This window comes from Podarcis muralis, chromosome 7 (assembly GCF_964188315.1).
Source record: "Podarcis muralis chromosome 7, rPodMur119.hap1.1, whole genome shotgun sequence".
Classification (NCBI taxonomy): Eukaryota; Metazoa; Chordata; class Lepidosauria; order Squamata; family Lacertidae; genus Podarcis; species Podarcis muralis.
Window position 1 is genome coordinate 27,944,056 of NC_135661.1, and position 26,615 is coordinate 27,970,670.

Sequence of the window (26,615 nt, forward strand, 5' to 3'; positions counted from 1 at the left end):
TTATGTATTAAAAACTGCAGTTTTTTGCTGATACGCTGTGTTTGTTCATGAGCGAGAGGATTAGCCTTATATGTGAAGCACCCTGACCTTCTGTTTCCGAGCTAAACAGCTCTGCATTGATCAAAAGGAGCAGGCAGAAGGCCTTTGGAAGTATATTGTTAGAATGCATTTGTGTGTGGAAAAAAGATCTGCCCCCATCTTTGCAAGTTAATCATTCAACCTCGTAAGCCTCTCTTTTGCTCCTGTACCTCCATGTGGGTAATCATGGTGAATTTCAAGGAATTTGGCTTGTTTGTTTGTAACAAATAGGCATTCTTTTTAGTTCTAGAGTTTGCACCCTTGCCTTCACCTTGAAGGCTAGCGAATGTTCTTCTGCTGAGTTTTTCCCATTCCCATAGCGCCTTAGATGTTACTGTTGTTGCAACTCCAGTTGAAGTGTCCAATGCAGTGCCTTCACCAAGAAATCAGTGTCACTTTACTTGGCCTGATAATGTATGCAGCATTCTTGCAATGACTGGCTTCCTGCTCTCTTGTTCCCTGCCCATCCTGGCTAGTAAAATCCTGTCAGGAAGGGTTGACCAGATGGGCCCAGGGTATGGTGAAGGCTTATTGACATGAGGGTGTAGTGCCACTCCCCTTAAACAGGCGGTGGGTGGTGCGCCCGCTTCTGAAGAAACCCACCCTGGATCCTGTGGTTTATAACAATTACTATCCATAAAAAATACCCCTTTCTTGGGTAAGGTGCTGGCCAAGCAGTGAGTTCCTGCAGGAATTACCATATTTTTCCATGTATAAGACACCCCCATGTCTAAGACGACCCCTATTTTTTTAAACTCAAAATTAAGAAATTAAGTTGTTTAGCTCTTTTGGGGAGTGGGGGAGGTCACTTCCACCAATCACTCACCCGCCTGCCTGCCACTGCTGATCGCTTGCCACAGCCACACTGCTGATCACACACCTCATCACAGCTGCCAATTGCCCGCTTGCTGCCACCAACAGCCCACTTGCCGCAGCCGCCAATCACCTGCCCACCTCGCCACAGCCTCCAATCGCCTGCCCAGTTGCCACAGCCGATCACCTTGCCGTAGTCACCAGTTAGCCGCCCAATCGCCGCTGCCAATCTCCAGCTTGCTGCTGCCATTAATTGCACATCCTCTCTCTGCATTCACTATCCATGTATAAGACGACACCCAATTTTTGTCTAATTTATTTATAGCAAAAACCATCGTCTTACACACGGAAAAAAACAGTACCTGAATCCACTTCACTCTGCATTCAGGTGCTGTTTTGGAATTGAATCAGCCTTGGTCACCTGGATGGATAACCTGGATGGATATAGAGGGTGGGACAGGGGGAATGCATTTTTGCTTCTGCTTCTTTGTGTCTCTCCACGGGTTTTGATACTAGACCAAGGCATCCTGCTGGACTGGCTCTGTGGGATGAGTATCAGGGGACACTGTTTTACACTGGTTCCACTCCTACCTAGAGGGTCTTTTCCAGAGAGTAGCACTGAGAGACCGTGTTTCAGCTCCACAGTCTTCATGCTGTGATGCACTACAAGGCACAATCTTGTCCCCGTGTCCCCAATGCTGTTTTACATTAATATGAAGCCTCTTGGGTGCAGCCATTGGGAGTTTTGGAGCTGACTCTTAGTTGCCACAGGCAAAAGACTGTTCACAAGCATGTCTCAAGCAGGGCCCTTACCCCTCCAGTGTCCCCTTCTGTGGCACAAAGGCCATAAAGGTTATGAGGCCCCTGAACCAGCACAACTTCTGAATCTTCATTGCCACTTGGAACAAAATCTTTGCTAATTATAGCCTGGTTTTTTAGAACAAGGTGCATGCAAAATGGCTTGCAAAGATATAAAACCAGATTTAAATTATAAACTAGAATAAAACAAAAGAACAGCATTATAGTAGCACAATTATTTTAGATTTTATGTTTCCTGGGGCAGAGCCCTGTTGTCTTGTGCTTTGTAAAGCCCCGTACATGCTGATGGCACTTTTATCCAGAGTACTGGCTGGCTGAGCTTCCAGGAGTCTGTTGTAAGGAATACTGAGATAATTGTGAGTGCTTTGAATGCTCGAACTGTGCTACATAAATTATGATTATTAATGCCCCAGACTGGTGGTTTCTTGCACCATGCCAAGAGAAGCGGTCCTAGCAAGTCACAGCTTCATTATGCTTCCCGATCTGCAGAACAGAACGCGCCGGAGTGCGTCTGATGGGTTCCCGTTTCTGGGCAGATTTTTGAGATGATAGCGGCTTAACTGCATTGATTGTGCTATAATTGGATTTCTTTTCTTCTCACAGGCCTCTCAGGAAGAGCTGAAAGCCGCCTACCGTAGGCTGTGTATGCTGTACCATCCTGACAAGCACAGGGACCCAGAGCTCAAGAGGCAGGCCGAGCAGCTCTTCAACCTTCTCCATCAGGCTTATGAAGGTCAGTGGATGCCAGAGATTCACAGCCATCCTCGGCTCAGCAGCTGCCAATGGATTTTCTAGCTTGGAATCCAGACAGCGAGTCTTTTTGCTGTTAAAGGCAGTAGCTGGTTTTTGCCGTTTTCATATGAGAGAATCAATACCTGGACTATCAGTTTTTGACAAATGAGTCATTGGAAGGGCTGTAGCTCAGTGGTAGAGCATCTACAACATGTGGTGGGTCTTAGGTTCGGTTCCTGGCATCTCCAGGTCGGGCTGGGAGAGAAATCTGCATGAAACCCCAGAGAGCTGCTGCCAGTCAGTGTAGCCAGTACTGAGCTAGATGAAGCATTGGCCCCATTCAGTATGTTCCTATGAGTGAACATGGGGCGCAGGTGGCGCTGTGGGTTAAACCACAGAGCCTAGGACTTGCCGATCAGAAGGTCGGCGGTTCGAATCCCCGCGACGGGGTGAGCTCCCGTTGCTCGGTCCCTGCTCCTGCCAACCTAGCAGTTCAAAAGCACGTCAAAGTGCAAGTAGATAAATAGGTACCGCTCCAGCGGGAAGGTAAACGGTGTTTCCGTGCGCTGCTCTGGTTCGCCAGAAGCGGCTTAGTCATGCTGACCACATGACCCGGAAGCTGTACGCCGGCTCCCTCGGCCAATAAAGCGAGGTGAGTGCCGCAACCCCAGAGTCGGCCACAACTGGACCTAATGGTCAGGGGTCCCTTTACCTTTACCTTTATGAGTGAACATATATGTGGTTTTGGGGGGTCCCAAGGATATACACTAACAAGCCAATAAAGATTCTGACCACGGAGTCTGATTCTATGAGTATGACATGGAAGGGTTTTGAAGTGACCACCTCTTAATGCCAGCAAGCCAGTCCTCTTTTCTAGTAGCAAACTAGACTAGAAAGCCAGGAGTAAGACTGAAGAAGCATGCTTCTCTAGGCAACTTCCAGTCTAACCTCTCTGTGCAGCAGCTGACACCAGATTTTCGCTTTCAGCTTGGTAGGGCCATGCAGTGCTTGAACAGAGATGCTGCTAACTTCCACAGTCAGTTGCCTTCCTCATACCACTCACCAATTCAGCAGCTCTGAGGCTTCCATATGTAGGATCAGCGATCTTCTGCAGCACATGACCCAGCATTTGGTCATTATGGGACAGAATCTCAACACACATGGTTGGTAGGAGGTAGGCTGTGTCAGAATGCCTGCATCAAGTTGGTGGAGGACTTTTTGCTCTGTGGGCCAAGGAGCAGCATTTCCCAGGAGATATTCAGCTGAATATCAAGAGCGTGGTGTAATCAGGGTGAGGAAACACCAACTTTTCCCACAGGTCTTTCATCCTTGTTCCCTTGCTATATGGGCAACTCCCCATTTGCACAGGGGTTTTATTCCGGGTCTTTGCGCATGTTGGTGGAGCGTGCATAAGCCCTCCCCCTTCAAGGGCCAGAAAAAGCATGTACATTGGTTGTCACGTGCCAGTCGAACACAGACAAAATGGTTGCTGCCTGTACTAATCCCTCTGTTGCTTGACAGATTCCTAGGAACACCACCCTTCAAATCATGTGGTTTTCTCTTGACCACCCCAGAACTGTGTGTTTATGCACCAAAAGTATATCTCCCTGGTCCAAGGGAGGCTTCATGTCCCAAGCCCCCTTCTGAGGTCCTGGGATAGTTTTTATAAAGCCAAAAGCACTGTTTAAAGATTATAACCCTGGACAAGTATAGTCCAAAGACAGTTACAGTGGTACCTCGGGTTAAGTACTTAATTCATTCCGGAGGTCTGTTCTTAACCTGAAACTGTTCTTAACCGGAAGCACCACTTTAGCTAATGGGGCCTCCTGCTGCTGCCGCTGGACCGCCGCTGCACGATTTCTGCTCTCATCCTGAAGCAAAGTTCTTAACCTGAGGTACTATTTCTGGGTTAGCGGAGTCTGTAACCTGAAGCATATGTAACCTGAAGCGTATGTAACCCAAGGTACCACTGTATATTTATGTATTCTTCGGCACCCCACCTTCCTTCCAGCAGCTTGGTGCAGAGAACATAAATGACATACTATAGAGCTATTGCAAGGTTAAAGTCCAGTGCTTTCATCAGCTGCACCACACTGGTTTTCTTGTTACACCCTTACATGTCTTGGCACCAATTGGAGATCAGTGCAATAGGTGCTGATGGCAGCCTTGTGTGGGCAAGCAGACTCTAGTCTACAAAAGCTGGTGCCTCAGTGGATCTCTTTAAGTCTTTAAGGTGCTGCAGAATTCATGTTTGTGTTAACTGTAACAGGACTAGCTCATCTGCTCTTCTGGGATTTCCTGCAAGCCACGGGCAGGGAGGCTCTGGTCCGTAAATCGAACATGGTCCATGAGGTTGTTCTGGCTAAATGACCGCCACCTGCCCTAAACTTGGCAACCTGTGTGATTTCTGACAGGTGGACCAGAAAGGGGATTGCAGGCACTTCCTGTTAGCAGCACCCACTATCACACACAGTGCTTTGCAGGCTCTGGCGATCTGCTCATGGTCAGGTCTTGCAGAGTGCAGTGGTTTGATTTCAAACCACATGAGCTAAAATGGGCCACCTGATGTCATGCCAGTGGTTGCCAACTGGGTGACCACACCCTCCTGCTGAAGTGTGGTCTGCAAGGGGATAGGGGAGATAATGCTCTGGTCCCCTGTTCAGATCCAATTCCACACCCCTGTTGTAAGCAGTCAGCCGAGCATGCCCAGCAAGGATCTTGGAACCCTTTGCAAGGTGAGATCTTTCTGTTAGACAGGCAGCAGAACTGAGGTTGGGGGAGGCCTCCAAGGTTACCCAGATTTCCACTTAGTGTTAGAACATAGTCTGCCCACCCCACTGACTCCCTGTTATGTGCAACTGCAGCCGCATCCTTCTTTCCTTATCTAGAGCTGCCTTGTGAGTACCAGATTCCTTGGTGAGCTTTTTTGGTGGCAGATGCAGGGATGATGTGTAATTGCAGAATAGGGGCATTGGGGTTTTTTTTCTTTAGTTTTTGTTTCTTATTTTGCTCGGCACAAAAAATAGACAGAAGTTCATGATGTGGAAAGGAAATGTAAAAAAAATCCAACTGTGTCAGCACTGAAATAGTCATCTGAAGCAGTCGTAACTGTAAGTGCTTCTCATCAGGCTGGTTTTGCTTCCCATGAAGGATTACAGGGGAGATGAGAATTTCTTCCACCAGCGAAAGTATGGGCTATAATTCACTCGAGATGCTGTTTGCTATGCTTGGCATGCAATTCTCCTATAATTAGACTTAACTAAGTATAGAAGAAGATGTTCCTCTCCGAAATAAAGACTTTCCCCAATCTGCTGTAAAAGCTTATCTCTTATCTCAGTTTGCCGGGGGTGGGGGTTGTTGCCAAAAAAATTAGATGTTAATAGCCATCAGGAAACTCTGGAGTGTGTTGGGTGATAAATCTGCATAGTCAAGATAATGTAATCTCTCCAGATTCTCAGCTCTGCAGTCACAGGCAGATGGGCTGTGTGTGTTTCCGCTCCGTCTTTCATCGAAACTGTTGCCCTTTTGATTATATTCTGTTATCTGGGTTTGGTTGAATGAATCTTGCATGCGTCTGAATTATTGATAGTTTGTTTGCAGCATTTTTTGAAATTTGGGGAGAAGTAACTGAAACTTAAGTGAATTAGGAGCTTGCAGGATTCTACCCCCACCCCAGTAGAAAAACTGCAGCACCAGCAGTCCTCATCACCCAGCGGTTTGGCCCAAAGGGAAGCTAAAGTGAAATGGTGAATAAATGATTTCTTATTAAATCCCAGAGATTAGCTAAAGAAATTTGGTTCTGGTGTTTTCTGAATGGTCAGCATTCCTTTCCTCCCATTAGGCTTGGACGTGGGCGGAATCGTTTACAGCGTTCTTAATTAGGCCTTGTGATGCATGGGAACACGCTTGAAAAGCGGGAGGGAAATCCAGCAGAGACCTTGAAATGGGTGATGTCTGTGTAGGGGGAAATCCTCAACCCTTTGCATTCCAAGAGTTGTGCTTTGAATAATCTGTTCTAGAAACGCGCTTGGCATTCTCCTGCGAAGAAGTCCTGCCTCCCAGCTTGTTTTCTAGGTGCATGCATTTAAAAATGTAAATCTAGGTTTGCAAAGAGGTGTGTCACATAGGCATATTTGGCAGTGAGCTTGAGGTGGCCACGTTGTCTTTGTGGAATGTGTGTTTGGTGACTTGGTTTTAGGTTTCCTGAAAATGTATTTGGAAGGTGCTGGAGAGTATGTATGTGTGTGTGTGTGTGTGTGTGTGTGTGTGTGTGTGTGTGTACTTCTGTCTGAACTCTGCTTTGACTGCTGCATGCTCTGAACATGTTTTGGTTTTGATTTTCAGTGCTCAGTGACCCACAGACGAGAGCCATCTATGACATATATGGAAAGAGAGGACTTGAAATGGAAGGATGGGAGGTAAGACCATTGCAGCCAGATAGGACCTGCAAGTTGTTCAGTCTCGGAATCCTCTCAGCCACTTTCATTGGTGTTGACTGGGCTATACGTGAGAAACTGCAAGTGCATGCAAAGACTCCTGTGCCCATGTTACTCAGGACAAGCTCAGGTTTCACCTCTGACAGTTGATGACCTTCTCTATCCAGTGGAAAATCCTTTCCTGCTCTCCAGCTTGGACATCAAGCTGATCCAACATTAACTGAGAAGTGACTTTTGAGTTTCTTCAGTGTGGCAGTGCTGTGGTGTTTAAACTACATAAGAAATCAAAACCCACCACTGCTTAATTGGTCATTCTCTCCCTCTGCCCCATTGAGTGTATTGAAGCAATGTTTGTTTTACCCTTGGTTTGGGTGTGCAGTCACTCTGAGCCTGGAAATGCGGTGCTGTGGATAGAGAGGCTCCCAACTCCCTGAAGAGGAGCTTGGCCACAGAGTGTGCATCAATCCTACCCCACCCTCATTTATCCTAGGAAGTTGGCCATTGGTTAGGAGTGCAAAGAGGCAACTTTACACACCTATGTGCAAACGCATCCTAAACAGCCTATAGTCCCTCAGCTGTGTGATGGGAAATGGATACAAAACCAAGCATTTTAAGAAACTGGAAGCGTGGTTAAAGGCAGAGTTGGCTGCTTGGGTTCTCATTCAGCAGGGTCGTAGCCTAAGACCTAATGGTGATAAGAAAACCTGTTGACTTCACTACCTTCATTGTTAGGTACACAAAGTGCACCCCCCCCCTCCATATTCACTCAGAGATGTTATACTGTACAGGGATAGTGCCCCATAGATAAAAACCAGCTTCATGGCATGACTCATACTCTGATGCCAAACCTAACCAGCAGAGCTTGTTTTATGGAGCCACCATCAAGGCTGGTTCTGTGTTCCTGCAGCTGCAGGATGAATTGTTTAATATAGATCCTGCCCTACTTCAGTAATAGCTTTCACTCTGGGGAGTCAGTTGGTGTTACTTTTTAAAACATCTACCAATATTCTCCATGGGGAAGGGACGGAGCTCAGGGGTAGAAAATCTGCCTTGCATGCAGAAGGGCCCAGGTTCAATCCCTGGCATCTCCAGATAGGGTTGGGAGAGACTGCTGCCTGAAACTTTGGAGAACTGCTGCCAATTGGTGTAGACAATACTGAGCTAGGTGGACCAGTGATCTGATTCAGTATAAGGCAGCTTCCTGTACTCCTGTGCTCAGAGCCCTCAAGCTTTCTTGACTTTTGCTTCTTTCCTGTCAGTGTTGGTATAGTTACAGATAGGTAGCCGTGTTGGTCTGCCATAGTCAAAACAAAAAAAATTCCTTCCAGTAGCACCTTAAAGACCAACTAAGTTAGTTCTTGGTATGAGCTTTCGTGTGCATGCACACTTCTTCAGATACACTGAAACAGAAGTTGCCAGATCCTTCTATATAGTGAGAAGGTGGGGAGGGGTATTACTCAGAAGGGTGGTGGGAATGGGTGATTGGCAGATAGCTGTGATGAGCCTGTTGACGACTCTTAACGACTGCAATAGGTCTTACAGGAAAAAGCAAGGGGTGAGAAGGTGAAAAATGGCTTTGTCATGTATAATGAGATAAGAATCCAATGTCTTTATTCAGACCAGGTCTCTCCATGGTTTTAAGTTTGGTAATGAGTTGCAATTCAGCAGCTTGGTATAGTTGCTGGTGAAAGGGAAGTGGTATAGTTGGTATAGTTGCTGGTGAAAGGGAAGTGGTGAGGAAGGGGTCTGCGTGGAGCAGCACCAGGGCTGTGTGTGAGGGGCCTGGGGTGGTAATCTCTATTATGGCTTATTTGTTATGCAGTGCAAATTCTTAGCCACTCACTTTTGATCCCCCTGCCTTCAAGAGCATTTGGGCTGGTACCTATCATTATTATGGACCCAAGTTCCTGAAATTGCTAAGTGTCATGCAGAATTTGAAAGTTAACTATTTAAAATAAGCAGCTTTGGGGGAAGAAATGGAGGGAGCATCAATCAGGGATAAAGAAAAGGGCACAGAGGGAGTCCAGTTGAGAGTGCTGTTTTAGTCTGGACAAGAAGTTTGGGCCCTGTATAGCAAAGGCCCCAGAGAGGAACCAACAGAGAGAAGGTTGCTCTAGACGAGCATTGGATGTGGAGACACTGGAAAGTACATACAGTACAAGGAGCTTAAAGTGGAGGCGTGAAGAGAGGGGAATGTAGTTGCTGGAACAAAACTTGGGTGGCAATACCATCTAAACAATGAGCAGGAAATGTCATGAGAACCTAAGAAGAGCCTTGCTGCTGAATAAGGCCAAGGGCCCATCTAGTCCTTACCCTCCACAGATTTGTCTAACCCCCTTTTAAGAGCATCCATGTTTGCGGCTAGCACTGCATCTTGTGAGAGCAAAATCTGGATCTTATTATTTCCCTATAATTCTATTTATCCTCCCATTTTATTTGAAGCATTTGCAATCTACCCTTCACCTCGAGGTCCCAGAATAGAGAATACGTATGTATGGGGGGGAAATTGCAACAATAACACACCAGAAAGAATGCTACACTGATAATATGATTTATCATAAAATGACAGAACAGTAGCAGCAGCAAAAATAGTCACACTCAGAATACTAGAAGTGTTTCTTAAATATTGCATGTAACAGTTTCAAAGCTTTGTTAAGTTGTCTTTACATTTCCTCACCCTTTAAAAACTTGCAATTATAATCTGGCATTTTTCCCTCGCTAGTTTTCAATAGCATACTAACAGCCCCCGCTCCCAGTCTGCTGCCGTTTAGATTGTAAGCTAGTGGACAGACTTGAATCTATGCCTAGCTGCTGAGGCAGTAAACAATGGTGGTGAAAGACAAAGGATGTGGCCCCCGGGTTGTGCGCAGATAACCCGGGTTGTGTCTGTTCGGCTTACAGCAAACCTCCCTCCCAGGCTTGCTTAGCTCACATGGTGCCTGAGAGGTGAAAAAGCCATTTTTGGAGAACGGACCCAGATACAACATGTAACAAATAAGAACAAATCGAAAGCCTGTTTTTAAAAAGTATCCAGTAAAACCACTGCATTGAACACGGAAGACGGATCAAGCTCTTGCTGGCCTCATTGGGATGCCAATGGGCAGGTGTTCTTGACCTTGCAGTTAGCCCTGTCAGATGTGTTTGGAATGCGCAACTTGCTCTATAATCTGATGCCTAGCAATTGAATGAATGGAGACCCTTGGAGCCATTTTTTTGCTTCCTCCTGCCACAAGGAATGTCAGAGATAAAGTAATTTAAAGTCATTAATTCAGGTTTGCAGAGGTTAAGCGGTTCGGATTCTCCACAACAAATCTCACCCCTTCTGGCCTTGCCAGACTCAGCTGATTTAATCCCCTCGTTTCCATCAAATAGTTTTAGAACCTGGTATTGGGGGGGGGGGGTAGGGAGAATGGATGTGATTTCATCCCCAAACTCAGGCCTCTTAAAGTTTCTGCTACAAGCTGTCTTCAGAGTTGGTGGCCTCTGCAACCAAGGAAATGTTTCTGTTCCGGGAGAAATTACATTTCCATGGCACTCAGAATGCAGCTCCTTCCTTAGGAAAGGCAAATCTCCACCTGTCAGATAAAGTTGTTGTGGCCTTGGTTGCTGTCTTAAGAAACGGCTAGCTTAGGCAGTCTTATAGGTACATGTTTGGAGAGTTAACCTTGTGTAGTGACTAAGGGTTGTATCCAACCAAATTCTACTCAGAGTAGGGCATTGAAATTAATGGACCTAAGCTTAGTTGTATTTAATGGGCCTCCTCTGTGTAGGGCTAGCCTTGGATACAACCCAAAGACTGAGCCCAGAAGTCACGGCTTCAAATTTAACCTTTTCCAATGAACTCACTTGGTCCCTTTAGATAAGCCCCTCCACCAGCCACAGGCATGCCACATCTGCAATATGGGGAAGGTTGTATTGATGTCACTTGTGGGGTTGTACAGATTCCTGAGAAAATGTAGATGAAGCACTTTGATGATTCTATGATTCTATGAACATTGGAAACTGCCTTAGACAGTATGTATATGTAGCTCAGTATTGTCTACATCAACTGGCAGTAGCTCTCCAGAGTTTCAGGCAGGGTTTTCCCCCCAGCCCTACCTGGAGATGCCAGGGGTTAAACCTGGGGCATTCTGCATGCAAAGCAGATGCTCTGCCACTGAGTTATGATACTTTCCTTTTTAAAATACTCTAAAAAGTGAGGATTGTTATCACAAGTGCAAAACCCCCGGTGCCTATGAAATTGGCCTTGTGCTGCTGGCCTTAGATTCACTTATATTTATATCCTACCTTCCTTCCATGCTAGAACATAGGGAGGTGCATTTGGGGACATGTGGTGGTTTCCTATACATGAACTGACTGGATCCAGACCTGTTGAGCTTCAGCAAAGCAACCTCATGTTTGAATGCACTTGTGTGCTCCCATTATTGTAATTTGTGCCTGCTTTGCCATTTATGGCCTGAAAGTCAAAAAAAAAAGTTGCTGGTGTAAGATGGATTCTCAGGAAACTAAAGAACCTCAACTTACTGCTTGCAATTCATTTATCTGGGTGCCGGCATATCCTGCACTGAGCAGTTGCCTCTCTTTGGAATGGCGCTCCTTGTTTTGTTATATTATCCTCGCACACTGTCAGTTCAATGGACGTCATGTTTTGTGTGGGCTCCCTACTAGGGTTGCCAGGGTCTCATATTGCGTGCATTTGTTTTTACGAAGCCGGGCGCCAGGAGTGTAACTGGTAACTCTAAACAAAACAATAAAAGCTCTGTGCCTTTGTCTAGGAGGGAACGACACAGAAAGAGAGAGAATGTTGCAGCGTGAAGAAAGGAAACAGAAAGCCCTTCCGAGCCTGCCTGTCTATAGAGAATTAAAAGCCCTCGAGCGTTTCCAGTTGCATCTCTGATTAAACGCCCCACAGTTGTTTGTTTGTTTGCTGGCTGTCCTGCTGCCAAATAACCTCTAAATGCTTGATTCCTTCTCCCGCAGGTGGTGGAAAGGAGGAGGACGCCTGCTGAGATCAGGGAGGAATTTGAGCGTTTGCAGAGAGAGAGGGAAGAGAGGAGGCTTCAGCAGCGGACTAACCCCAAGGTAAAAAGCTAGAGTGCCCTCTTGGCCTGGAGGAAGTGTTCCTGAGATAGCAGGTGCTGGGAGCTTGTGTGTGTGTGTCTAGGTTGGTGTTGTGGTCATAGTTATTGTACTTCCTTAATGGAGAAATGCATGAAAGGTGAGATGAGGCTTCCAGAAGGGCACACACTTGGTCCTGGAGAAGCTCAACCATCATGATGTGAATGCTGCCTCCTGACTCTGCAACGTGGTCTTCATATTCCTCCCCAAGTAGCACCACATGCCTGCTCTCTAGTAAGTGTCCAGAAGCAAAGGAAAACAACAGAAGGGAGGGTTGGGCGCACCAAGGTTAAAATGTGAGTAAGCCAATGCACTTTTGGTTGGGGATAAGGATGAAGCAGTTAGGCCAAAAGAAAAAAGGTTAAGTTACAGACAATGTAGGTTTTGAGACTGTGAGATGGGAATCACACCATGCAGTTAGGTGTTGAGGGGTGGAGTTCCAGGTGTAGGAGCCAGAACTGTATGAAGAGGGGCAGAGCTGGAAGCATAGAGGCCATAGGCAGGAATGGTTGGGCATTAAGGGTGGAGGACAGAATGATGCACGTGCATTGAGAGCTTTTGAGTGAAACCTCGCGGTTCTTGGATCAGCATTCTCCACTGCCTGCTGCTCTGGAGCAGCGTTGCAGCCCAGGATGCCCCCCAAGTTGAGCTGTGAGGCGTCAAAGCAGGAGAAGTGCCCAGCCGTGCCAAGTCACATGAACCTTCCAGCAGCAACTCAAAATTTCAAAACAAGTGCAGAAAGTTTGGAATCTCTCCAGAGGCAAAGCGAGGGCCCGTTTTCGAAATAACTTAATCATGCTCTCAGGCAAACGGCCGTCATCGATGAAGCTGCTCCCAGCTCAAGAACCAATAAACCCAGGCACTTTCATGTTACAGGCTTGTGTATTTTAAAGCTGTCAAAATGTCAGCCAGAAGCAGCAATGCAGGGAGACCCTTTCCCAGGTGTGCCATGGATTTGTGTAGGTGCAGTGTTGGTTTGTAAAACTCCTACTTACAGCCATCTTCCAATCTTCTCACTCTTGCCTCTGCCCCAGACAAAATGCAGTCCCTAGTCACATGCTGCAGAGCTGCAGTTGCATCCCTTGGGCCAGTGCGCCCAGTCTCTTGGCATGCTGGCTTAACTGGGTCTTGGATGGCACCTAGCTTGGTGACAGAGGACCTGCTTTCTATGCCAAAGGCCCCAAATTCATTCCCTAGCATCTTCAGCAGAACACACCAGACCTCTGGAGGGCTGCTGCCAATTAGAATAGACAGTCGTGGAGTGTGTGTGGTACAGAGCTGGGGCTTGCATCCCCATCACCCCAGTCCTTCTTGTGGTATGTAGGGTCATGGTTGGAACTACTGAGACAGCGGGGGGCATGCAGCTTTTAGTTTAGGACTTCAAAGTCCAGTGGCATGAGCTGGATCGTGGCACGCAGCAGGCACGAAGAAACTCCGATGTTGGCCAAGGAAGAGCAGAGAGTCAGGCTTCCAGGCCCACTGAGCCAGATCTAGTCTCAGTCCCTGATATGTCCTTGTTTCAAGGCCCAGATTCCTTGATCTAGCCTCCCAGCTGTGTTCGCAATTAGTTGCAGCATCTAGGTGCACTAATGTGTCTTGAAGCGCTCCAGCATTAAGACTCAAATCGGTGCCAAACTTCTCTAACTTTCTAAAGCCCCTGGGTTGAGCTTTACCTTGAGCCTCCTTGGATCAGGATGGCTACAGATCAGTAACTTCCTGGCTTTTTAAACGATTGTCACATGTTTTGGACAGTGGCCTGGTTCAAAGATTCCTGAGCTTTCTCAGGCGGGTGAAGTCAGTCTGGGCTGATGAGCACAGCGGCATTTCCTCTCTTCAAAGTCTTCTCTCAAACTATGGAATGTATTTTTATATTCATATTTGGTCATATCTTCAAGTCTGAGCATTGTACAGCATCCTAAAAGATAACAGTTGTATAAAATGCCAAATATATTGCAGATATAAACACGCAGCTGAAATAACACGACACCAATGCAGATTCCCTGCGGCTAAAAGCTTGCCCAAATAAAAAGTGTCTTTCAGAAGTGGCTTTCCTTTCCTTTTCATTATCTGCCCCCCTCTTCCCCCCTGAACAGCTGGTGCTTTATATCCATCATTGTCGTAAGCGTTCTGCTCTTTTATTTTTATTTTTTTTTAACTCCAGTTGTGGTGTGGTGAATTGGTTATGAACTTCGTGCATCGTTTTTGTGTACACTAAAATGATGTGTCGGGTTGTTTTCCCTATTAGGTACTTAAAAGCACTTCCAAACCTGCTCCATTGTTGCTGTCCAATAGAAGTTTCCACGCCTTATCTTAGCACCCAGAACTTGCAGATCAAAGAGGCTGTCTGGATTTTAGAGCAGCCTAAAGGCCATTTCATTTTGGGCCTAAGGAATCTGACATCAAGACTGACAGTAGGGTGGTTAGATCTACCCTGGGTGTGGCTGATGGAGGTGGGACCTTTGCAGAGGAATTCTTGCCCTACCGTTTTTGGCAACTTTTCTTCATCCTTGGCTGAGCTGAATATGCTTGTCCTTTTATCTCTAGACCCACCCCTCTCGAGTGGTATAAATCACATGCAGGGAGCATTTGTTTCTGGCCAATACCTTCTCTTATGTAAATAGAGTAAGACAGCACTTCTTGGTTGGGAGTTGGCATCCTTGGAAAGGTACTCTGTCCTGGGGGAGCGGCCATAGTTCAGTGGCAGGACACATGTTTTGGCTGCAGAAGGGCTTGGGTTAGATGGCTCTAGGTAGCAAGTCTGGTAAAGACTCCCACTGCCTGTGCCCTGTAGCAAAGCAACCAGTCAGAGGAGGAGAAAAAGCTAATGCTGGGACCATCGTATTTGGGTAAACTGCAAGGCAACTTATAGTATTGGGAACCGCACATGGTTTCCCTTTTCCTGGATGATCCCTGGCCCCAAAGAACCAGAAGTGCATTTTTGCCAGTGTCACACATGTGCCCTTTCCCCCCTGGCATTCTGAACCATGGAGCAGGCAGCTGCTGGAAGTGACTCTGTGATTTTAGACACTGCAACATATCCTTGTTTTTTCTTTTTCTCCTTGTGCTCTCTCTCCCTTGGGTGTTGAAGATGGGTTACACATCGAACAAACAAAAAGTAACCTGTGTGCTGTTGACCCCAAATTTTGGATTCTGTGACCCACATAAATCACTCCACTTAATTTTGCATATTGGTTTCTGCTAGTGTGTGCAGAAGTAATGAAGTCTCGGCTGGAATCCCTGGGGACCACCTTTGGCCTCTACCCCACTGGCTTTTGAGGTTTTAGCAGGCAGTTCTCCCTTGTTTCCCAAGCTGTCTTTGCAATTTCCTTTTCTTATGATACAAGCTGAGATTCCCAGGTAGCTGAAAACTCCTTACTTTCCCACATTTATCATATTCTTAAACTCTTATGTAGAACTGTAGAAGGGTGAAAGGCCCAAGGGCATCTAATTCACCAGGTGGTGTGCTCTGCAAGTGTCTGGTTTTAACTCTGCAACTAAATAGAAGACACCTTCGATGGGCTGCACTAGTGCATGAGTCCCAAACCATGTTTTGGGGTCCAGGGTTTGTAGAGAGCAAGGGGCCTTACTTGTCTCAGGTTCCAAGCAGTTCCAACAAAGAAACAGCTGGGCGTTTTATTCCCCCCACCCCACCCCACCCCGCTTCCTGACTCCAAAAATAAAACATATCTCAAAATACCTTTTGTCACCTAGCCCAGCATGGGGTAGCTGCCTTTTCATCTTCCTCTCTGACTCGTTGCACAATTAGAGGTGGATATGATGGTGAGTTTTCTAGGTGCTGTTTCAACTAAGAACTTACCAGGCTCTGCTTGTGTCATGCTGGAGGTGGGTAAGGAGAGCTCAAGGAGCCAGTACACCTCTGACTCAAAGACATTGCCCACCTCTGACTCAGAGCAGTCCATCTCAGAAGGCTCCATGCAACTAAAGGCTCCCCTCTCTACTGAAGTAAATGACTGCTGGAAGAGAGAGGCTGGTGCCCTTTCAGCAAAGAGTACCTCTAAGTCAGGCACCCCCAAACTCGGCCCTCCAGATGTTTTGGGACTACAACTCCCACCAACCCTAGCTAACAGGACCAGTGGTCAGGAATGATGGGAATTGTAGCCCCAAAACATCTGGAGGGCCTAGTTTGGGGGTGCCTGCTCTAAGTGAAGAAGGAACAAAGCTGCAAGTTGAGAATTAACTGCGCCTGAAGCTCTGCGCTCATGCAGAACTCAAGGAGCTGTCCAGGGTACCTTTTGTCTTGCCTCTGCTAAGGTCAGCATCAGAAGGCAAGCAAACATTTAACCAAAGCAATGGTTCAGTTCAGCCAAACCATGGTGCTTTGAGGGCAAGCCCCATGAGCATGCCCTTCCCCTCCCCTCCTCCTCATGAATGTTCAGCTTCTGCTGCTTTCTGGTATGATCAGACTCTAGCTGCACATTCCACCTTCACCAGTGAGCAAGATTTGTGCTTGCCTCCTGAGCAAGGTGGCCCAGCCAGCTTCAAACCATGGTTTGCATTCTGGTTTGGAGGACAGTTTCAAAAAAATGTTTCAGGTGTAGCAAGAAACTGTGGTTTGATCAAACCAGGACGTAGTTAGTAGAAGTAGATGAAGTCTCTGTGAACCGGAGGCTTGTCCTCTTAACGCCAAGCTATAGTTTAGCTGATGTGGGCAAGCCTGGTGCCTTCCAGATGCTTTTGGACTGGGAATCCAATCAGTTGCCACCAGCATGATTGTGCTTCCATCAGCCCCAATGGCCTACCTCAGGGCCTCCAGACCTTCCTCAAGGCCCAGGTTTAAATATTTTTTTCCCTTCCTGTGTCCACAGCACAGTGATGGTAATGAGAGGCTACTCGTTCTAAGAACACAAAGGTTTATCTATCGACATCTCTCTTTCTTCCAAACAACTCTTTGTTCCCTGCTCGCTCCCCGGGGATGCAAACCGTTTTACAGTATATAATTTAATTCTTTTCTTTTATGGCAGCCTTTCTCTCTTCTGCTCCAACAGTGTTATCGCTGGAAAATTAAATTAAAACTGTTAAGGGAGCAATCCACCAGGCTCTGCTGAGGCACGAGAACAATTGAAAGGAACGCAGCCGCGGAACTGCCAGGCTGGGTGGATTCCTCCCTTTTTCTTGCACACAGGCTCTTTTGTGAAGTTGGGGTCAGGGGTCAGGAACCAGCCATGTACAGGTCACATGTGTGGCTTAATACTGTGGTTTTATTCTTGATGTGGGTGCTGCTGATATTTCACTGTTATCTTAACTGTATTATGTGATTTGTAATATTTATTTATTTTTATTTTGTAAGCTGCTTTGAGGCCACTTCTGACAAAAAGCGGCATATAAGCATGTTAAACAGTAATCCTCATAATATAGGGGTGTGATGTGTGTGTGTTTTTGCCTTTAGTACTATGCCTGGTTATAAATGCTCCAAAATGGCATAGTACCTTACCAACTATTTAATGGAGACTCACCACTTGTTGTTGTTGTTGGTGGTGGTGGTTGTTTTGAGGGGGAAGTGGTCCCAGTGCACTCTGCCAAATACACCTCCTCTTGGGATATGGGAGTTGGCTGCCTGAGGCCGTGGAGATGAGTGGAAGCTGAAAGACAAGAGTTTGTGTGAGGGAGAGAGGGCAGGATGAAGCAGACAGGCAGGTGCAGAGAAGTCCCAGCTTCCTTACCTCAACCAAACTTTCTACTTGCTTTCCATGTTTCTAAATTACATATTAAAATGGACATGAGAGTTTGGGGGGGGGGTCTCTTGGAAGCAACTCCTTGTGTATCATCCTGCTTTGCCCGAGGTCAGTTGCCTCTCCTTCACACCTACTTTGAACCCATTTCATGGAGATTTGCAGGTAGGGTGGGGTGCATCCTAAGCTTGAGGTTTGATGTTGGAAAGCTCTCACGGCCCTGGTGTTCTGTGCACAAAGGCAGCGGCGTTATCCTGTCCCTGCATCTCCATGGTATAAGCCCTGTATGTCTGGAATGGCAACAAACAGTTCAGTTCATTGCCAAAAGGGACCCACCTTGGCCTGTTTCGTTTTTCCTTTCAGCCCTGTTCACTCTTACCTGCTCTTGCTGTTTCTTGCATGTGTACATAGAATCACAGAATTGTAAAGTTGAAAGGATCCCACAAGGATCATCTCGTTCACCCCATGCAGCAGTTTACACATACATAGGGTCATGGCACATGAAAACCTAGATGTTTTGTAATTTCCATTATCCCTGGGACTGGGATGTCATGGGACTTTGTGGAGAGAGGACAGTCCAGGGAAGGGGTTAGGTGAGCAAGTGAGGGGCGGCACTTGCCACCCTGCACTCCTTCCCCTTGACTTCAGGAGCCTGACATTTTCAGTGAGGAGGCGGCTGCATTTTGCCGCGGCTGTTGAGCGATAAAGAGGAGAGCCGCATTGTGAGCCGAAGCCTCTGCATCCGGTGATAAAAATCAGCCATCTGGGTGTTTACAGCAATTGCTTATTGGCATTCTATGGAAATGTCTCTCCAGGCAGCGTCCTGTGGAATTAGGTAGCACAGCTGTGATCGTTTCATACAAGAACGCGAGTTATTTTAAAATTTCTGACGGTTTATTAGTTCTATAAAATGGGCTTCAAATAAGTAAGCATTTCTAACCAGAAATAGGGAGCAATAAGCAGATGCGGGCAGCTTGGCAGGCTGCAAGTTGTCTGGTCGTGTGTTTTTTCTTTCGTTTTCTGCTGGCTTTTTCTTTCTCTGTTTCAAGACACTGCACTGGAGGGTTGGAGGATGTCAGTGACCTGCTGTGAGTAGAATGGTAATTCCAGCATACGAGAGGAAGGGTACTTCTGCCTCCCTTTGCAGGAGCAAGAGCATCACAGCCAACATCTGAGAAGGCGGGGGGCTTGCAGGCTGTCCAGTGGTTTGTGCCTGTTCTCCATTTGGCTTGATGACTGTAGGTGGGGGTTTCCCACAGCAGTTTTCATGGGTTGCAGGTAGCATCCATGTACAGAAGTGGCACAGCTTTGCCAAGGGATGAGCTGAGGTGTTGCCTTTGGAGGGTCAGGCTGTGGGGAAGGAAACTAGTCATTTTTGCAGTTATTACTTTTACCAGGCGTAGGGCAGCTCCATCTCAGCTGGTGAAATACCTTGAGGCCACAGGATCTTGCACCCCTCCACACCCCAGTACATGGAAATAGGAGTGTGCCAGACGTAAACCTGAGGTCCTCCTGGTGCTGTTTGGACTACAATTCCCATCAACCCCAGCGAGTGGTAAGGGATTATAGTAGCTGGACTCCAGCAACATCTGGAGAACACCAAAGACTGCTCTAGTGGGAATCATAGAATTGGAAGGGACCCAAAGGGCCGTTGAGTCCAGCCTCTTGCAATTCAGGAATGAGTTGGAGCCGAAGGTGGGTCAGAGCCAAAGCTGCAGGTCTCTTGTCCCTTATCTCAGTTCAAAATATGGTCCTTGTGAAGCACTGGTTGCTGGCAGCTCTTTTTATTAGAACATGGCCTGAAGATCTATGAGGATGCAGCAGAAGCAGCGTGGAAGTCCAGCCGTTCTGAGTCTCGTCAGCATCTAAATGGGGAGGCACCGGGGGACCTCCTGAGGCGTTCTCAGGTGGGAGGGGGAGCACAGCATAAATGAAGTGCATGAGCAAAAGCAAAGCAAAACAACATAATTGTTAAATATCTGGGTTGGGTTGCAAATCGCCTGCCATGCCCTGATGATCAAGGGATCGTGTGGCCACTTGTTTGAGTTTGTAGTTCATTTGGCCTTCTTCAGTACAGATGCTTCCATGCCTGGCATTTAAAATGAGAAGAGGAGAGCAACAACAGAGTACATGAATTCAGTTTCACGCTCTCTGGCCCCATTTGCATCAGTAGCTCAAATGGTTTCTTCTTGAAATGCCACAAAGTGGCTGAGGGTGTCATCTGAGCATTGGACTGTGTCCTCCTCCTTTTCCCTAGAGCGGCCGTTGCCGAAAACCCCATGAGGTTCTGAAAGCCTCTAACACTTGCACACAGCTCATTGTGGTTGCACAGCTGTGAGCATCTCCACTTGGCAAAAAGGCGCCTATTGCAACCTTGTTTATTTCCACTCCATGCTTCTGTGAGCAGAGTTATGCTCAGTGGTGTGCCGTCGGCAGCCCGTGTTATATTCTGGATGCAAGCGCAGCCTCTCTCTCCTCCTCGTGTGCCAGGACCCATCTTGGGTAACACCGCACATTCTCAGTTTCAGGCTGGTGCAAATGAAAGGGGAGTTGTGACGAGCAGAGCTATATTTCCCGAAAGAGAGAATTCTAAAATAAGATTGCAGGGTGCACGCGGAAAGGTTGGCCTGGGGATTCTGAAAGCACGTCTTCGACTGTCACCTCGAAGCGGCAGAAGATTGCACAGTGACCTTGTTCTATATCGGTGTGAAAAATATGCCTTGACCTGCCTTTCTCATATCACCTTTGCCATGAATGGTGGATTTAGTTTAGCAGAAAGATGTTCTTCTCCTGAATTAAGTTTCCCAGAGGCGCCTCTCTGGTGTTGCTTGCTGGCTGCGCTCCATCAGGCTCTGTCCTGCAGAAATTAATTGTGTGTGCCTTTGCATGCTTTTCAGCCTCTCTCTGGGTTGCAGCCGTGGGTTCTGTTCTGCTAGTTGAGGCAGGCTCCTTTTGTCGCTGGATGACTCTCAACTGGATGTGTGAACCGACTCTTGAAAAGCAGTGCTTTTGAAATGGTAGGAGGCAATGCAAGGCAGCCCATTCTCTCAGGCAAGCCATCAGTCCGTGTCTCCCCCCCCCCCCATATAATTTGGCAGTCATCAAATGATCTACACGCATGTGTGAAATTGCCTTTAGCCATGGTAGAAATTCTCTTGCGCATTTTGGGCAATAAAGGGGGGGTGGTCCTTGGGGACCAGTTGTGATCCAAGGGCCATGGCTGAAGAGCAGAGCACAAGGTTTTGCATACAGAAGGTCCCAAATTCAATCCCTGGCTTCTCCAGGAAGGGCTGGGCCAGTCAGTATAGATTAGGGGTAGCCAGAAGATGGATCAGGATCTACTGGTGGATATCTGGGTGCTGTGAAGTAAATCAGCAAGGAAGTAAATCAGCAATCTGATTCTCAGTTGTTCAGCAATACCAACAAAACTGACTTCAGGAAACTCTAACAAAAGAAAATAAAAAAGTAAGGGGGGACAGTTTCCAGGAGAGGAAAACCTGTGAGCTCTGTTCAGTTTTGGAGCCCAAAATAAATTCTTGGGCTCTGAAAGATATTTATCTTTTGTACCAGGTGAAACACACTAGATCTCGCAAGCCTGATGTCTACAATAGACAATGCTGATCCATAGAATCATAGAGTTGGAAGGAACTCGAGGATTATCTAGCCCAACCCCTGTAATGCAGGAATATGCAGTTGTCCCATACAGGGATTGAACCTGAAACCTTGGTGTTTTCAGCAGCATGCTCTAACCAACTGAGCTATCCAGGTTGGCCAGTGGTCTGACTCAGTGTAAGGCAACATCCTATGTTCCTATGCATTGTATTGCCCCAAGACCTGTTGACTGGTCATTCTGAAGGGTGACAGAATGTGACAGCATCCTATGTTCCAAACTGGTTCCTCCTTGTATAATTAGATATTGGGCTGGAACACAGGTTAAGCCCCCTTTGGAATCAGTGGTACAAGTTAGTCATTGGGATATGACTCTGCTTCCTGGGTTTAGCTTATTCCAGGAGTTCCCCAAGCTCCCCCCTGCTCTTGCCTCCCACAAACCTCCTCCTGAACATCGCCAGGCATCTTGGCAGTCCACTTAATGTCTTTTCTGCATGCTGCATTGATTACAATGTGCTGTGCTAGATGCTGTACAGTATTTAAGTGTATTTTTATTTCTCCTTTTCTTTATTATATGTTGCATTTTATTGTATTCCATAGAATTCGCATAGTAGCACAATAAAATGCATTGTAAGAAATAAAAGAAGCAATGAAAATACAGTTAATATCAATATGGATATTTAATATGATGAATGTGGCACCACCTGTCTTCACCCCACACATCCACAGACATGCCACAGCCCACCTGAATGGACCCCATGGTGATTCACAAACCACAAACCCTTGCCTATTCTGACAATATTTCACCTATGAAGATACCTAATTTTGCTTTTAATTTAGACCATATGGCTAAACCTGGTGTGGAGTCACTGTAGCCTAAGCTTAGGGTCCTCCAATTTCATCACTCTGCTCATAATTACCCTGCTCTCGGCCCTTGAGGAATAATGTGTTTAATTTAGGGCTGCTTTCTTTCTGCTTTGATTTTTCCTCCACCAACCCAGCCACTGCTGCCGCTGCCGCCTCTCTCCAGCATGTCTCCGCTGTACGTCTGTGACCTTGGAGCAAGGACTGTCCCCCTCTCTGCCTGTGTTTCAGCCCTAGCTGTCTGGTTCTTTCTCGACTTTCCTCCGCGATTAGCCTGGTCCGTGGCCTTCCACTTTATCCCTAGCCAGGGCTTGTCTGGGTTGCTTGACTGCCGTCTTGTATTCTACAGAGGGAGAGAAAACACATAGAAACCAGTTGTTGCATGTTTGAAATCGGTGTTCTTTGTAAAAAGGTTTATTTTTTATTAAAAAATTGTCATTGGAACAAAACTTCTGAAAACTATAGCAAGCAGTCTTATTTGAAAATATTTACTGTTTGGTTTTTCGATGGGTGGGGCGCTGATCACAGTAAAGACCTTACCTTTGGGTTATGATCTCAAAGCCTGTGTCTCTTGAAAATGCCTTTGGTGGCCATGGGGTGTGCTTTCTGGCTTTCTTGAGGCTGGGGAAGTGTAGAACCCATGGCTGCCAGGACACCTGAAGAGAGATCGTTCACCAAGCCAAATGGCAAGATGCCCACCTTTCTCTCGACTACCCCAGGCCTGCTGTGCTGGACAACTTTATACTTTGGAAGCCAGCATTTCTAATGTGCTAAAGGCAGCCTCTTTGCTGTAGTGCATGTATTCCAATCGAACGGCTGTTTAGCTTGAGGGATGTCCAGGGCATGAAAAGCCCATTTACTGCATACATTACATTGCTTGAAAGTATCTGGGCGTCTTCCCCCTTCAGCACAGAAAGGACGCCTCGCCATTTGCCACCCTGGAATGATCTCCTTCCTTTGGCGTAATAAATTGCTTTACTCGCTTACGAAGGTTGTAGTTCTTGTGCTGCTGGCATTTTTCAGTCTCCAGCAACCCGTAAAACGAGACGCCGGTTCCAAGTCTTTCTGGAGTCCTTTAGATTCTGAACCAGAGGGATTCTGAATCCTGTGTGAACGTACTCATGGTGCAAGAGATAGGTTAAAGGAAATGCATCTCAAAACAGCGGTGTGAGCCTCTTGTTTGGCACTCTGGTGACCTGGGGTTTTTTTTTATATATAGCTCCAGGTAACTATACCTGCACTTGTCTTGCTTCAGGTTGGCACTTCAGTGTTCCATAGAGAGTTAATGTATTCTGCAGGAGCTATGCCAGGCTAGTTATCTTTCATTATGCTGGTCCATAATCACCTCACCACTACCCCCTGTCTCATCTGCCCCACGTTTCTTCCCCAATCCCCAGTTCGGGGTTTAAGCTTGCTCTGTTTGGAGTGGCTAGAAAGAGCCAGCCCCCCCCCCCCCACGCATCTCATACAGTGACAGGAGGTGTGTTCTCATCTTCCGGGTGCTATATTTAACCACCTACCATCTGCTATTCTGACCCCCACCCACCAACACCTTCCATTTAAGCCAGATTCCCTTGCCAGTGCGGCATGGGCTCTGACATGTGACCTCACTATCTGCACCTCCCTTAGACGGGCTTGCCCAGCCTGTAGCTGGCAAAAGGCATCCTTGTGGAGAAAGGCAAGCAAATACAGCAGGGCTTAAAAAAACAGCCTGCCACCTACTTGTCCCAGAGGAGCTGGTAGAATGAGATCGGTGGGACTTTTTATGCTTTCGTTCAGATTTGTTGGTGAAGGTTGTTCAGTCCTGGAGGATTTGTGCTGTTTCTCTGAGGAGCAACAAGCAGCCATCTATTGCACCCACAAACGCTGGGCAAAAAGCAGCCACCCTCCTTGGTGGTCTTTGAACATAGTCAAACAGTGTGAGGTCGAGCTCACATAATCAATGTTAACTCTGCAAAGTCAAAGCCATGTTGGACAATTTTTTGGCCAATGAGAGATTAATGAGATATCTAATATACCCATACAGATTATCTGGGTGTGCAGGGAAACAGTAGTGTTGTTTATTATTATTATTATTATTATTATTATTATTATTATTATTATTATTATTAGCCTCCAAATCAAAGAAACACAACTGGAGAGAAATACTGAAGTAAAAACATGCTTCAGCTTTCAGAAACCCCTGTAAAATTGGGTGGTTTGAACCCTGGCTTCTGTGGATTGAAATTAGCACTTCCTCGCTACTGACTCCACTGCTGGAGGTATTGCGGAATATCTATGAACATTCCTGCTGCTCAGACACTTAAACTGTGCCAGCACCCAAGGCCATGGGAAGGCTTGATAATAGCCATTTCCCAGGAAGCCTGCAGTGAGTGAGAATTGGTTCCAGAAGACCAAGCATGGAGATTTTTTAATCATTTGGGGAGGGAGCTGGTTCTTTTTTTCATTTCAGACCAACTTGTGGACGTATCTGTGGGTCTTTTCTCTCGTCTGGGTTGGAGAAAGAGCTGTGGGAATGGGTGGGTGAAGCAGGTCTTCCTCCGAGAAAAAAAGCCCAACCCTTCTGGTTGGTTTGTTTTTAAGAAAAAGAAAAGAAAAGGGATTTGATGTAATTGTGTGTTTGTGAGAGAGAGAGAGAGAGAGAGAGAGAGAGAGAGAGAGAGAGAGATGCCTTTCCTGCATAAACAGAGCTTGCAGCTGATCTTATTTATTATGCTTATATATTAGTTTTCCTCCAAGGACAGTACCTGCTTTTTATCTTCACAATAGTCCTTTGTAGTAGGTTAGGCTGAGAGATGGCCCAAGGTCACCCAGTGAGCTTCATGCCGGAGTGGGGATTTTGAACCTGGGACTCCACACTAGTCACTATACCACACTGACCTGTGATTTTTATTATTATTATTACATTTACATCCCATCTTTCCTCCAAGGAAGTTCAAGGTGGTGTACCCAATTCCCCCCTCCTCATTTCATCCTCAAAACAGCCCTGTGAGGTAGGTTAGGCTGAAAGAGATAGCCCAGGGTCAATGAGCAAGCTTTGTGGCTGAATGGGGATTTGAACCCCAGTCTCCCAAGTCCTAGTCTAGCACTCTAGCCACTACACCAAACCACACTGGTTCTCTTTTTAAAAAATAACCTGTGTCTCTTATTCGGAATAGTTCGCACCACAGGCACCAGGTGTGAATGGAAGGTCCAGCATAGCTGGATAAGGACAAGGTGAGAGAGGAATTTCTGCTGAAGATTACAAAGAAATGTAGTTTGGGGTTTGTTTGGTTTTTTTGCAAGTTGTAAGGGTTGACTCAACCTTGCAGAGGTGTCTATAGCCCACTAAGACTCATTAAAATCAGAGAGAAGGGGGAGCATGTAGATTGCAATTTTTAAAGCAATTTGCTTCCATCCATGCAAATGAGTGTGGAGTGAAGTTACTTATTTATTTGAAGCATTTTTTGCCTTGCTCTTCGGCCCCCGTTCCTGCAAGAAAAGGGCTTCCAGAGGAGCGTGAAAGTATCAACAACAAGATGGTCTCAGTCCTGAGACTTTTCAAAGTGATGAATTTGCTCAACCACAGAAGAGATTTCTGAGTTCTCCTTTTATCCCTTTCCTCCCTTTGTGGCAAGAAATAAAGCGTTTATAGTGAATTACTTTCTGAAGGCTCAGGTTTACACACACACACACACAAGCACACCCCACTCCATAAGGGAGCTTTCTTGAGCAAGCGGGCTGGGGGTGGGGGGAAGCAAATCAGAATCTAAGCTCCGCCAGCCGTCTTGAGTATATAGCGGCCTGAATAGCGGACAGGACTGACTGAGGCAGCGAAAAACATGTCTCGTTTGGCAAGCGCCAGGGCTTAATTTATGGCATCTCACTTTGTGTTCTCCCTCTGCAGGGACTGCAGCTTTCAGCCTTCATTCCCAATCAGCAGCCAAGAGCGTTTCTGCTTGCTCATTACTGGAGTTTGGGGTGGGGTGCTTCCTGGTTTGGTTCTCCCTCCCCCATTTAAATATCACCAGAGCGTCTTCAGCTGAAGGGGAAAGTGGCTCACATACCCCTCGCAAAGTCACTCTGGGTAGAATTGGCCAGTTTTGCTGGGGGCTGGTGCCAAGGAGAGCTGAATTCCGTTCAATTCAATTATTTTTGCATAAGCATCTCTTATCTCATATCATTTATTCTGGCTTGCCAGTTTGGGGGGGGGGGAGCGAGCAGGGAGCAGTCCACACAAGGCAGAGAAGCACCATTGCCTCCAACCGTTTGACCATCACAATCTATTCCTTCTGGTGTTTCTTTACAGCTTTGTTTAACTTGGATGCTTGCTTAGTTTAAAAAAGAACAGCGTGAAACCCAGGCTGAGACTCTCGGGGAGCTGGATGTGGCTGTGAGATTATGTGCTCCCATAGGATTATGATGTGCGATCAAGAGATGGCTGGCATCTTTCTCCTCCGCAGAGGAGTACAGTGGG

General features: G+C 46.7%; 1 protein-coding gene across 3 annotated transcripts in view; it reads left to right on the plus strand.

The window, feature by feature from the left end:
- The window catches only part of DNAJC11 (DnaJ heat shock protein family (Hsp40) member C11), a 56,013-nt gene that overhangs the window by 10,677 nt on the left and 18,721 nt on the right, over nucleotides 1-26,615 (plus strand). For 2 of the 3 annotated variants that reach the window (XM_028740495.2, XM_028740496.2), the window contains exons 2-4: nucleotides 2,314-2,443; nucleotides 6,787-6,860; nucleotides 11,859-11,960. In XM_028740495.2, coding sequence (XP_028596328.1) covers nucleotides 2,314-2,443; nucleotides 6,787-6,860; nucleotides 11,859-11,960 — 306 coding nt within the window. Of the gene's footprint in view, nucleotides 1-2,311; nucleotides 2,444-6,786; nucleotides 6,861-11,858; nucleotides 11,961-26,615 lie in introns of those variants that run through there. The other variant, XM_028740497.2, reaches the window with a different exon arrangement.